Here is a 13247-nt window from a genome sequence, read left to right as displayed (position 1 = left end):
ATAGACTATGGTCAAACAACCTCTCAGTACGTTTGAATCATAGTTTAACAATGATCAGCCCACAGCTAGGCCACTGTGCTTATTCCACCTTTGGCTTCTGATGAAGAAAACCACTTCTGATGTAGCCACCACATTTTTCTAAATAGTGGGCTGACTGCCACAATCAATGAATGTTATCAAACAGTAAAGAAGATAATAATAATAATAACAATAATAATAATAATAATAATAATAGTAATAATTGATTTGGACAAGTATATTAGTTTAGCCTTCGTTGCATTAAAATAGGATAGGTTTGATATAATGTAATTTTTGATCTGCAATAGGCTTTGTTTCAGCTGATTGCGTTTGTTTTGATTGGAACCCGGAAGTGTCGCTCTCAGTGCACCATCCACCGCCTCCGCACGAGCTTCAAGCTCTTCAAGCCTTAGAGCAAGGCGGTGGAGCCTGTGTATGAAGGATTAACAGGATTGACGGCAGCGAAGCCGTACCACAGACAGGTCATCCAAAATGGGAAACACGGATTCTAAACTGAATTTCAGGAAAGCTGTCATTCAACTCACAACCAAAACTCAGGTTTGTAACGTTAAATATACATTTCAATCTCAATGACTCATAATAACAAAGAGCCAGACGGGGAGTATCAGTGCGTGTCAGATGGCACCGTGCGCGTCAGAGGGTACTGCACCATCAATGATCTGATATAATGTAATGCGCTGTTGTAGCCAATTGTATGATCAATGTTTTGATGCTTGACAGTCTTAGCTGTATGACATATTTAGTTTATGATACAATTCCCGTCTGTATATAGTTTGGTTGTTCGTTTTAACGTGCGATTTAGAATGGGCTTTGGTCATTCGACATTTAAAAGCAATGAATAAAGCCCATTGTCTTTCATTTCACGCCATTTTCTCACAAGTCTACAGCATAAGATAGTACCAGATTTGAAAAATCAGTGATGTCGTTGATTTTGAATACTAACGAGTCAGTCCGTGTGATGATGATAATGGCCTTGATTCAGATGAATAATCTGAGAGACTGACATGATCAAACTGTATGATTCTACCCCTGCCATACGAGTATTATCGTTTCTGTTCGTGTAAATCTACACTGAATGATGTATAATTGAGTACCTGCACAAGACTGTTATGATCATTATTATAGAGGGGCAACATGTGCCATTTATTGTTGTATGATGACGTAAGGAGTCTCATATGTCAATGGCCAGATGCTGCAGGTGGCTCAGTAAATGTCTCACAATGAGCAAATAACCACGGAGTCAAAACTGTTTCTGCCAACATTTTATTTTGGTTTACATTCTGTAGAAGATGTATGCTTTGTGTATTCCTATTCTCCAGTGTTAAACAAAGTAGGACGTGTGCAGACCAGACATTGTTATTGATATGGTCCAAAAAAAGACCTTGGACGTCACCACCGAATGCGTTTGTTTTTTTTGTTTATACTTGATTATTGCTCTGAACTGCTGTTATTATATCTGGAAACTGCATATTAATGACACCTGTCTTTTAAAACTTGTTTGCTTTTGTTTACTGAAGTCTCTCTCTCTCTGTGTGTGTGTGTGTGTGTGTGTGTGTTTGTGTGTGTGTGTGTGTGTGTGTGTGTCTGTGTGTGTGTGTGTGTGTGTGTGTGTGTGTGTGTATGCGTGTGTGTGCTGTGCACGCGCGAGCACATGTGTGTGTGTGTGTGTGTGTGTGTGTGTGTGTGTGTGTGTGTGTGATTTAGTGAATGCATTTGTGCTGATGATGCTTTGATTTTGTGCACATTCACCAACTCAGTTATTATGATTGTCTACAGCCAGTGGAGGCCACAGATGATGCATTTTGGGATCAGTTCTGGGCAGACAGCACCACGACGGTACAGGATGTGTTTGCCCTGGTTCCTGCTGCTGAGATCCGGGCTGTTAGGGAGGAGTCTCCCTCCAATCTGGCAACCCTGTGCTACAAGGTAATCCCAGCCAGCAAGTTCTCTTTGCATTAAATACTGATTTTGTGTTGACTGTCATCTGTAATCACCAGGTTGCCATGAATGTCAACAGTTGTTACTTTGGCAGATGTTGGTGAAATATATGCTAATGAATGTTAAGCTAGGTTAGTTCATATAAATCATCAAAATATGTGTATGTATTGGAGCAAAGGGTCTTTTTCTCAGACAATACAACAATTTAACCTGGCTGGTGTCATCAACGACTGCTCGTGCAGACACACTCTCTTGTGAAAGACACAGAGTCTGGAGGAGGTGAACGGAATCCCTGGCAATCTGCTGCCCAGTGGGAAGGAAGCAGATCAGAACCAGTCCCTTCCTGAGTCATACTGACCATTTCCTGCTAATGTAGCTAATCAAGGACAAAAGAGATTGTGTCTTAGCCTACCCTCTCTCTCTTTTACTGAGTAGTACCATGGAAACCATATCTCACTGGCTATTTGAATTGCTCTTTTTAGTTTTTTATTATGTGCACATATTTGCATAAACAGAATGACATCAGTGTACATGTCAAGGATATACTTACTTTATTTAGTATTCAGTATAACTCTGAGGCCAAAGCCTATTTCATTGAGCTCCGACTCACTTCTCATATGGAGATAGGGAGACTACTGATGGATACAGGGGCATTTAAGATTAGACCTGAGGAAGAGGAAGGTCCAGAGGAAGATTAGATCTGAACCAGTTTGGGGGGGGGGGGCTGATGACACCATAAAGATGCCAGTCTGAGCCTCGACTACAAATAGGCTGATGACAAAAACTGATAAGAAATGCTTGTGCCATGTTTTGTTTTGCGACAGACACTTGGTTTGGTTTGCCAAGCTTGCATTAAATATATGTTATAAATAAATGACTGTGGTGTTCTGTGTGTGTGTGTGTGTGTGTGTGTGTGTGTGTGTGTGTGTGTGTGTGTGTATGTGTGTGTGTGCTCCTCAGGCGGTAGAGAAGCTGGTCCAGGGGGCAGAGTCGGGGTGTCCGAGCGAGCGGGAGAAGACGGTGGTGTTGAACTGCTGCCGCATGCTGACGCGCATCCTGCCCTACATCTTTGAGGATCAGGACTGGAGGGGTTTCTTCTGGTCCACAGTCCCGGGAGCTGGGCGAGCCGGGGTACCAACACACTCACACACACTATTTTAAAAGATCTTATACCGCGTGTCATGGCATAGCATCACATTATTACTATTGTATTACATGACATGTGGTTGGTGGTGTCCTCACAGTTGGAGGAAGCTGATGACGATGATGATGATGAAGGTGCTCGACCCCTGGCAGAGTCCCTGCTGTTGGCCATCGCTGACCTTCTGTTCTGCCCGGACTTTACTGTGCAGAGCCACAAGAGGAACGGGCCGGTGAGCACTTCAGACCAACCTCCTCAACCTAAAGCACTATCACTCAAGCCTGTTCCCATATGATGTACATAGCAACATTATAACCTCCTCAACTTAAAGCACTATCACCCAAGCCTTATTCCCATATGAAGTACATACAGCAACATTACAACCTCCTCAACATAAAACTTGGTCACCCAAGCCTACAGTAATTCCCATATGAAGTACATATCGACATTAATGTTGTCAATCCTGCTCTGAGTGTAGCAGAAATACACAGCCCATTTTCTCCTTCCATCTTGTGACATTTCTTGCTCAGCCAGTTGGCAATAAGAATTCAGTAAAAACTTCCTGCATTCTTTTTGAAAAAGAGGCCAACCAATTGTCCATGACAACACCATTGTGTGTTTGTTGGAGCGGAAAAAAATATTCTATGAGGAAATGCTCCACTATGAGATGGTGATGTGTGCTTGTGCTTTTCCATGTCACATGTTAACTATAAGCTCTATATGATTACACTAATGCTAAACAATGTAAATAAGTAGATATAGATACATATAGAATATAGATTTGCTGTGTCACAGTCATTCCAAATCTCTCTCTCTCTCTCTCTGTATGAATGTGTGTGCATATGCCTGTGTTGTGTGTGTGCGTGCGTGCGTGCGTGCGTGCATGCGTGCGTGCGTGTGTGTGTGTGCCTTGCTCTCACAGGACTCTGTGGAGGACATGCACTCTCTGGATAGCTGTGAGTACATCTGGGAGGCAGGAGTTGGCTTTGCTCAGTCCCCACCACTTAACTACATCCATGACTTAAACAGGTGAGTTCATGTCAGATATAGCCACATGAAAAATATTACACAATGCAGAGAAACTAAGCGATGCTAAATGCTTAGCCTATCCATATACTTTTATTTACAACAATGGAAACCGTTTTTAGCCTATTAGACTGTTGTGAGATTTATTTAAGCCATTTTTTATATTTCTTCATTACCCTCACTCAGGGGCAAGAGTGTTCTCTTGTTTTATACAAGCTCTTTGAGTCTTTATGCATATTTTAGATATGGTTGCATTTATAGTATTTATGGTGTGGAGTGTATAAATGGGATATAGTTGTATGAGGGTACATAAAATACACACTGACGAAGGCCATAAGGCCGAAACGTTTGTTCACTTACCCCTGTTGCTAGTAAAATAAATCACGCAAAAAAAATAATTTTTTGGAGTGCGACCAATTTTTGATTTTCTATAAGTTTCCTGGATCACGCACCCACAAGAAAACAAACGGGAGAGTGCGGTGTTTGCAAAAAAACAGTACATAAAAATACAACCAGATGAAAATTAGGTGCTTGTTTGAAGTGTAACCTGCTTTGTGTAGACAAACCCAACCCAGTCCTGCACCAGACTCAGAATCTGGCAACCTTGGGACGGAAATGGGTGACTGAAACCCATGGGTGCTAATGTCTGTTGCTAGAACGTCTCTTAATGTGCCGGCGACATTTACTCCCGCACACAGGTGGTCACCCCAGGTGTTCAAATCAAGAATTGTTTTTGAGAGACAATTCCAGGTATTCTAAGCTAAGTATTATTTATTCTCTCCTGTGTATATGACCAAGGTTCTCTCTCTCTCTCTCTCTCTCTCTCTCTTTCTCTGTGTGTGTGTGTGTGTGTGTGTGTGTGTGTGTGCGTGTGTGTGTGTGTGTGTGTGTGCATGTGTGTGTGTGTGTGTGCGTGCGTGCGTGTGTGTGTGTGTGTGTGTGTGTAGGACTGAGCTGCTGAGGTTACTGCTGACGTGTTTCTCAGAGGCCATGTACCTGCCTCCATCTTCTGACAACAACAACATTCTCAACCCCTGGGTCACCTTTTTCTGCTCCACAGAGAACAGGTGAGACCACAGACACACACACACACACACACACACACACACACACACACACACACACACACACACACACACAGGCTGTTTAATGTGCTGTGTACATAGTCCCTTATTGGCCAATGGCCACAGCCTGTCCATTTGCAAAGCACACGCAGGGATATCTGATAGCGTAACCCCCCATACATATGCACACATTCTGACAAATCCTTGCACTGTGTGTGTGTGTGTGTGTGTGTGTGTGTGTGCATTGAGCACACAACTGTGTGTGTCTATGTGTTTCTCTTCATCTGTGACAAATTGCCTGCTTTCATTTGAGTCAACACCCTGTCGCCCACTCATTCAATATACAGAACCCTAAATGGATGTTTGTCTTTGTCTCTGTCTCTCTCCCTATGTGTGTGTGTGTGTGTGTGTGTGTGTGTGTGTGTGTGTGTGTGTGTGTGTGTGTGTGTGTGTGTGTGTGTGTGTGTGTGTGTGTGTGTGTGTGTGTCTTCCAGACATGCTTTGCCACTCTTCACGTCTCTGTTAAACGTGGTGTGCGCTTATGACCCCGTGGGCTACGGCATCCCCTACAACCACCTGCTGTTTGCGGACTACCGCGAGGCCCTGGTGGAGCAGGCCCTGCAGATCCTCATCACCACCCTGGAGCACGAGGGGGGCAGCGCCCCCCACCAGGCCCCCTCCCCCAGCAGCCTGGACGAGCAGGAGGTCAGCTCCACACACCCGCTACAATGCGCTCACACACGTCACCTAGAGACACATGCAAGGATTAATTCTCACTCAATTCACACTCACAAACTCACAATTAAAGGTGAGTTTATACTCAATAAAACTACTTATTTACTTACTAGCCATTGCTGTTGCTTGACATTAAAATATTTGAATTTGACCCTTACAAACATACAGACACATGCAGACATGTATGTGGATGCTTCTATAAGCACACACACTCACAAATACATATTCTGCTGAATAATATCTACTCTACAATATATTGAGTTAACTTAATGTCTTTTATTTATTGTTTCTTCAGTCCGCAGGTCCAGATAACCTGTTTGTAAACTACCTGTCCAGAATCCACCGTGAGGAGGTATTGTTGTTTATTCATTTGATGCTTATTGAAGACAACGTCACCCCTTAAGCTCTTAGCTTGTCTTCCAAGTCTGATTTGCATCTGCATTTGTTTGTTTGTCTGTGTGTGTGTGTGTGTGTGTGTGTGTGTATGTGTGCGTGTGTGTGCGTGTGTGTGTTCTCATCTACAGGACTATGACTTTGTTCTGAAGGGTCTAGCCCGTCTGCTGTCCAACCCCCTGACTCAGACCTACCTGCCCAACTCCACCAAAAAGATCCAGTTCCACCAGGAGATGCTGGTGCTCTTCTGGAAACTCTGTGACTTCAACAAGGTAAACATCTATGAAACACACACACACACACACACACACACACACACACACACACACACACACACACACACACACACACACACATACTACACACTAATGTCTCTGAATGTGTCCTAATATCCATCTCATTTTGTACCCTCAGAAATTCCTGTACTTTGTCCTGAAGAGCAGTGATGTTCTGGACATCCTGGTGCCTATCCTGTTCTACTTAAACGATGCTAGGGCAGACCAGTGTGAGTTTCTCTCTCTCTCTCTCCTCTGTGTGTGTGTGTGTGTGTGTGTGTGTGTGTGTGTGTGTGTGTGTGTGTGTGTGTCTGAATGACAGAGTGACAGAGAGATAATGTAATGATAGTTTTACTTTAATCTGACTAACGGTGATTGTGTGTGTGTCGTGCTGCAGCTCGAGTGGGGCTGATGCACATTGGGGTGTTCATCCTGCTGTTGCTGAGTGGGGAGAGGAACTTTGGCGTGCGGCTGAACAAGCCCTACTCTCTGTCTGTCACCATGGACATCCCTGTTTTCACAGGGACACATGCAGACCTGCTCATAATTGTAAGGCATTATACCATCTACACGGCACTATATATCTTATACTGTTTATGCATCACCTGTCTATACTGTGTATATCACATTGCACTTTTCTGCTTTTTTGCACTTCTGGTTAGACGCAAACTGCATTTCGTTGTCTCTGTACTTGTACTCTGCACAATGACAATACAGTTGAATCTACCATCTAATCTAATTAGCAAAGCAGCACCCTACAGCACCACTTCCATGTAACACAGACATAGAGTTCAGTGAATGAAAACACCTGCATCTTTATTTCATGTTTACATGTTTATTTCTGTGTCCTCTGTCTATAGCTCTCACCCCTACATTCCACAGAACTGCATTCACTTTTCTTATTGTTTGTTATTCTATGTATTTTTAGGTTTTTCACAAGATCGTCACTAGTGGCCACCAACGCTTGCAGCCACTCTTTGACTGCCTGCTCACGATTGTAGTGAATGGTGAGTGGCCACTGACCAGGGTAGAATTAGCGATACACATTCAAGACTGTTTACAGGACAATAAAGGAGAGTTTCAGCGATTTTTCACATAGATCTCTGTTTCTCAACGTTACAGAGTACTGTGTGTACGGAAAGAAGCATTCATGAGCGCCCATGTTCATGCCCCCAGAGTGTAGCACTGTAGCTGCCTGGCAGTAATTCCAGCTATGTAGAACCAGGGGCGCTGCTAGAAAATTTAGGCCCTATGACAGAAAATAATCCCCCCCTATAATACTATATTCTATAGGCTCTCTGGGGGCCCCCTGTCAGTGCTAGGCCCTTAGAATCTTCCTAACCCAACCCCCCCAGCGGCACCCTGATGTAGAACCGATTGTTTTTTTTGTTTTGTTTTTTTTTTGGGGGTATTAATACCGACTCTCTCTACTGTTTTCTCTCTACATGTTTAGTGTGTTCTCATTGGTTTGGCAGTGTGTGTTTCAATACATTCAAATTGAATACATTATGAGTTTTATTTCAACATGCACCTATCTATTGAGACTTGCCAAGGAACACTAAGGGCCACTAACTTGAGTGTGTTGGTTGAATAAGCAGTCCTAGTTTTTTGTGTAATGTGCTTGTCTCCTGTAGTCTCGCCCTATCTGAAGAGCCTGTCCATGGTGGCAGCCAATAAGCTTCTCCACCTGCTTGAGGCCTTCTCCACCCAGTGGTACTTGTTCTCAGCCTCCCAGAACCACCACCTGGTCTTCTTCCTGCTTGAAGCCTTCAACAATATAATTCAGTACCAGTTTGATGGTAAGGCATCACTCTCATCAGGGTCATTGTAGTGAATGAATGAGAATTTCTAATATGGGTGCAGGTGATGTCAAGGGGATTATCCTTATCCACTGGCCAGCATTCACTATGAACAAACACCTGCATATTGAATTAAAGTGAAGCTCTGTCATCAATCTAACCCTCTCTTTCTCTCTCTCTCTCTCTCTCTCTCTCTCTTCTCTCTCTTTCTCTCTCTCTCTCTCTCTCTCACACACACACACACACACACACACACACACACACACACACACACACACACACACACACACACACACACACACACACACACACATACACATACACACAGTAGCAATATGACCACTTCCGTAGCAGAATAACCAAATCCTCCTGTTACACACTTCCTTGGTCTGTTTAGAGGGTGTTATGTTCATATTTTAGTTTGTTTGACAATACATGTGTCCAGGTCAATTTTTAAGATATATACAAGTTATTTTTAACAACTCAGAGCCACACCCATGTATATTTCTCTATGTTGGATTGTGTATTATTGGGTGATATATTTAGCTGAAGTGCACACATGAAGTTTAGTGAAATAAACAGTATACAAAATCCTTGTGTTTTTTGTGACGGTCCTGTAAAATCATCCTATTCTTGCTCCACAGTCTGCCCTGCAAACATTTTCTTGATCTACCATTGTTTTGTCTTCCAGGGAACTGTAACCTAGTCTACGCCATTATCCGCAAGCGCAGTGTGTTCCACCAGCTGGCCAACCTGCCCACAGACACCGCTTCCATCCACAGGGCCCTCCAGAAGAAGAAGAAGACGCCGGACACCATCTCCCGGACCAGCTCGCAGGAGACCGTGTCCATGGAGGGCTCCCGCCCGGCCATCCCCGCTGAGCCGGGCACACTGAACGCCAGCCTGGTGGCCATGCCAGGTTCTCTACTCACCCAAACCCCCAACACATCACCAGCACACGATGATCACGACCCATCTGGCCCGTCGATTCTAAGCTTTCCAGCCTACTACCTACACATGAAAGCTTCTACCTATTCCAGTTTTGTTTACTTATTGTTCACTTATGTACATATGAGCAACATTTTCCTACAGTATCCACACACAGCCACCATTAAAAAAACTCTTGAAAAATGTGTTTTACATCAGTTCATCGTCCCTGATATCTGCTCCTAAAGCACTGCTATTTGTGTGCTTCTCCTGCAGCCATTGATAAACTCACAGAGAAGTCACAGGTGTCGGAGGACGGCACCATGGTGGCACTGCCACGCATGGACTCTCCCAAGACAAGGGAGGTCGAACCCAGCGCCAGCGCAGGTGCCAGCGACACAGAGTCCAACTCAGGAAGAGACAATGAGGTAAGAAAGGACTGTGTAGGAGTGTGAATGCACTGACTGTGTAGGAGTGTGAATGCACTGACTGTGTAGGAGTGTGAATGTATTGACTGTGTAGGAGTGTGTATTGTCAGTAGTAGACATACAGTATCTATCTATCTATCTAGCTCTCAATCTATCTATCTATCTATCTATCTAGCTCTCAATCTATCTATCTATCTATCTAGCTGTCTATCTATTTACGTATATATCTATCTCTCTGTCTCGCTATCTATCTATCTATCTATCTATCTATCTATCCATCTATCTATCTATCTGTCTATCTATCTATGTATCTACATTTTATTTTACCTGGTGAATCTCATTGAGATCTTACATCTCTTTTACGTGGGAGCCCTTGGACAACAAATATACAATATTTGATGGTCAGGCATTTGTTGAACTTCGCTGTGACATTTGCTCTCCTGGCAGGATGTTTTTTACACGGAGGCGGAGATGGAGAGGCGTCGGCTGTCCAGCGCCTCCTCCGTCTCTTACTGGAACCCTACGCCCGAATGGGTACGCATGCATATGACAGTTGTGGAAAGCCCTGTGTGAAGTCTCTGGTGTACATAGAGATAGAGTGCTAAGCATAAGTCAATACACCCATGCTAAAGTTGACTAAAAAGAGGATTAAAAAATCGTCTTTTGATTGATCTTACAGTAATGCCTTTATTACAGTAAGAAAATGAGGAAAAAATCCAACCTTTAAGGACACCAATTTTCTTTGTGAATGAATCGTGAATAAATAAATGTTCTTCCTTAAAATACAGGGGGCATAAGTAAGAGATAGAGGGGTTGTCCTGTCTACTCGTGAGTTTGCTCAGACCTTTCCTGTGTACATTGGCTCTCAGGTTCTGTCCTGGAAGTCGAAGCTGCCCCTTCAGACCATCATGCGCCTGTTGCAGGTGCTGGTCCCTCAGGTGGAGAAGATCTGCATTGATAAGTGAGGAACACTTCTTGACTGTATCAGTGATATCCACAATGTGCCCACCCTATGCTTGTCAGTGTATGCTGTACTGTATGCATCTTACTGTAAATCAGATTAAGATTGAGGTTTAAACCTACAGACTGGAGAACCTTTGTATTTGTTTATCTGGGAATTTGATGTTATTTACATTTGTTCGTTTCTATCCCTAAGCATCAAATCCATAGAATTGGTGTTGTTAGTACATTACTTTGAGCTACAGGAACGTGTTCAGTTGGATTTTTTTAATTTTGGTCTGTTGAAGTGGATAAGTGTGAGTGTTGTAGATTCAAAACTGTTTGGTTTTGACCTGACCTCTACAGGGGTTTGACGGATGAGTCGGAGATCCTCAAGTTCTTGCAGCATGGCACTTTGGTGGGCCTGCTGCCGGTGCCACACCCCATCCTCATCCGCAAGTACCAGGCCAACGCCGGCACGGCCATGTGGTTCCGCACCTACATGTGGGGCATTGTGTACCTCCGGTAGGTCTGTGGCCTGGTCCTGTATTACGTAATCAGGCGGAATTGAACGTTGTGTGTGTGTGTGTGTGTGTGTGTGTGTGTGAGAGGTTGGGGGTGACGACCTCCACAGTAGTCAACAGTAGATGACTGGGTGTGGGTCTTGTTTTGTCCATAACCTAATGACTAATGACTCTCCTCTTTTTTCCCCTTTAAGCAACGTGGATCCTCCAATCTGGTATGACACGGATGTGCGTCTCTTTGAGATCCAGAGGATGTAGAGTGGGAGAAGACCTGTCTGTCCATGACTAGAGGAATGGCCACCCTAGCATGACCCTCCCTCTTAACGCCTGAACCTCAGTGTGTTGCATCTTGCACTCTTCTTTCTCTCTCTCTCTCTCTCTCTCTCTCTCTCTCTCTCTCTCTCTCTCTCTCTCTTTCTCTCTCTCTCCCTGCCTGTTTTGTATTGATCTAATCGTTTCTCTATCTCAGTCTAATCTCATGTTACAGTAAGTCATCCATTGTGGCCTACTCCTGGTGCTTTGTGATAGCTTTTCACGCAGGGGGTCAAAATGAGGGTTAGCTTCAGCTAGTTAGCATCTATGGCCGCTACCATCTTTACAAATGCCAACTGACAGGTATTCTCCTCTGGAAACATTTTCACAAACAAGCCAGTTTGGTGCCTCAATCCAGATGGCCACAAATGATGTCATCCATGTGGATTGTCTGATCCTCCCAGATTATAAACGGCCAGATAATTCACCAATCCACAGACAACATACTTTTTTGCCCACCAGTAATCTGGCACCTAATTGGCTTGTGCCATTTTTAAAGATGGTGGCCGCCCAATTAAGTATGTTTTTAGCTGAAGTACCTAGCCATTAAAAAGGAATGGGGTAGAGAACTCCTCCCTGACTCCAATTATATATGTACCTCCATGTTTTTACCCATCTCAGTTTCCTTTCTCCTGTCTATAGCTCTCTGTCCTCTTTTGGCCTTTGGGACATCAGTCACAACTCACTATTGGCCAGCAGGGGGAGTTGTGTTACAGGAGTTATATCTCCCTTTCCTGAATTCAGAGCATCACACACTTTCTATGTAACTCTAATTAATTGTTTGTATGGTTTATCAGCTAAGACTTTTTAAGATAAAATATATATTGTCTGTATGCTTGCATTTGTGTGTGTGTGTGTGTGTGTGTGTGTGTGTGTGTGTGCATGTCTTTGTATGCGTGTGTGTGTGTATGTGTCTGAGTTTTGCCATGAGGCTGGCAGCTTGGCAGTGTCTCAACATTTTTTGTGACTATTATGGGCTGTGAGCTTGCTCTTGTTAGTGTCAGTAGTACAACCCAATGCTGCAGTAGGTCTGTGAGGATGTGTCATGTGCTTCAGTAGGCTTACAGGCTTTCCACATTTACCTACAGCTAACACTAACACACACTAATACTGAGTGTACACTACGTGGATTCATGTTCCGTCGGTCGTTTATATACGGACAAATTGTCAAATGCAGGAAGGAATTGTCTATGTCAACTTGAGATCCCTCTGGCAACTTTTGAATGTTGAATGTTTTGGACGATAGTACATCTGAACAGGCCTTCTTTACAGAAAGCTAATTATTTTCTGACATGAAGTTCAACATCGATAAAGGCTGTTCAGCCTGAGATACGTAGCTCTCTATGTATAGTGTGTATTCAGCAGATCTAAACCAATGAAGACCATGCGCTTGTGATCTTACTAAGTGCAAACACACAGTTTGAGCTCTCTTTTTAATTAAAGAACCTGATATTGAAATGTGAAAATACTGTTAATTGCACTCTCGAGCCCCATTTTGTCTGCTTTATGATTTGACTTGATATGACCTACTGTACATACTGTGCTTAAAGTTTAAAGTAGTATTTTTGTCTGAATACAAATATATCATAAATTATTCCTTAACGATGTGGGAGATGTCACTGTGTTTTTATTTTGTGTTTTTTTTCCCCCTTTATAATAATATAAACATAACATACACACACACAAATCGGAACTTAAATGGCAGTT

At 43.4% G+C, this 13247-nt stretch overlaps 1 protein-coding gene across 2 annotated transcripts; it reads left to right on the top strand.

The window, feature by feature from the left end:
• The first annotated feature begins 412 nt into the window (after nt 1-412).
• hid1a (HID1 domain containing a) lies at nt 413-13147 on the top strand. Of its 2 annotated transcripts, none has more exons than XM_048246934.1 (19): nt 413-576; nt 1816-1965; nt 2938-3108; nt 3222-3350; nt 4041-4147; nt 5092-5211; nt 5703-5913; nt 6239-6295; nt 6468-6608; nt 6751-6841; nt 7009-7160; nt 7540-7618; nt 8246-8410; nt 9102-9329; nt 9614-9765; nt 10213-10299; nt 10635-10726; nt 11071-11229; nt 11423-13147. In XM_048246934.1, exons 1-19 carry the CDS (start codon nt 511-513, stop codon nt 11484-11486), a joined length of 2421 nt encoding a protein of 806 aa, XP_048102891.1. In that variant the 5' UTR covers nt 413-510; the 3' UTR covers nt 11487-13147. The 2 variants fall into 2 exon arrangements, with proteins under 2 accessions (XP_048102891.1, XP_048102889.1); XM_048246932.1 differs by having other exon boundaries at nt 9102-9449.
• Nucleotides 13148-13247: the final 100 nt, after the last annotated feature.

The sequence above is a fragment of the Alosa alosa genome, chromosome 6 (genome assembly GCF_017589495.1).
Source record: "Alosa alosa isolate M-15738 ecotype Scorff River chromosome 6, AALO_Geno_1.1, whole genome shotgun sequence".
In the NCBI taxonomy this organism is placed as follows: Eukaryota; Metazoa; Chordata; class Actinopteri; order Clupeiformes; family Clupeidae; genus Alosa; species Alosa alosa.
Note: the sequence above shows the minus strand (reverse complement) of the source record. Positions and strands in the feature narration are given on the sequence as shown.

Bases quoted from the DNA above. Each gene is read 5' to 3' on its own strand.
- hid1a (XM_048246932.1), top strand. From the start codon at position 511: ATGGGAAACACGGATTCTAAACTGAATTTCAGGAAAGCTGTCATTCAA. The intron at 577-1,815 runs GTTTGTAACGTT...GATTGTCTACAG, and splicing joins AACTCACAACCAAAACTCAG to CCAGTGGAGGCCACAGATGA. The intron at 1,966-2,937 runs GTAATCCCAGCC...TGTGCTCCTCAG, and splicing joins TGGCAACCCTGTGCTACAAG to GCGGTAGAGAAGCTGGTCCA.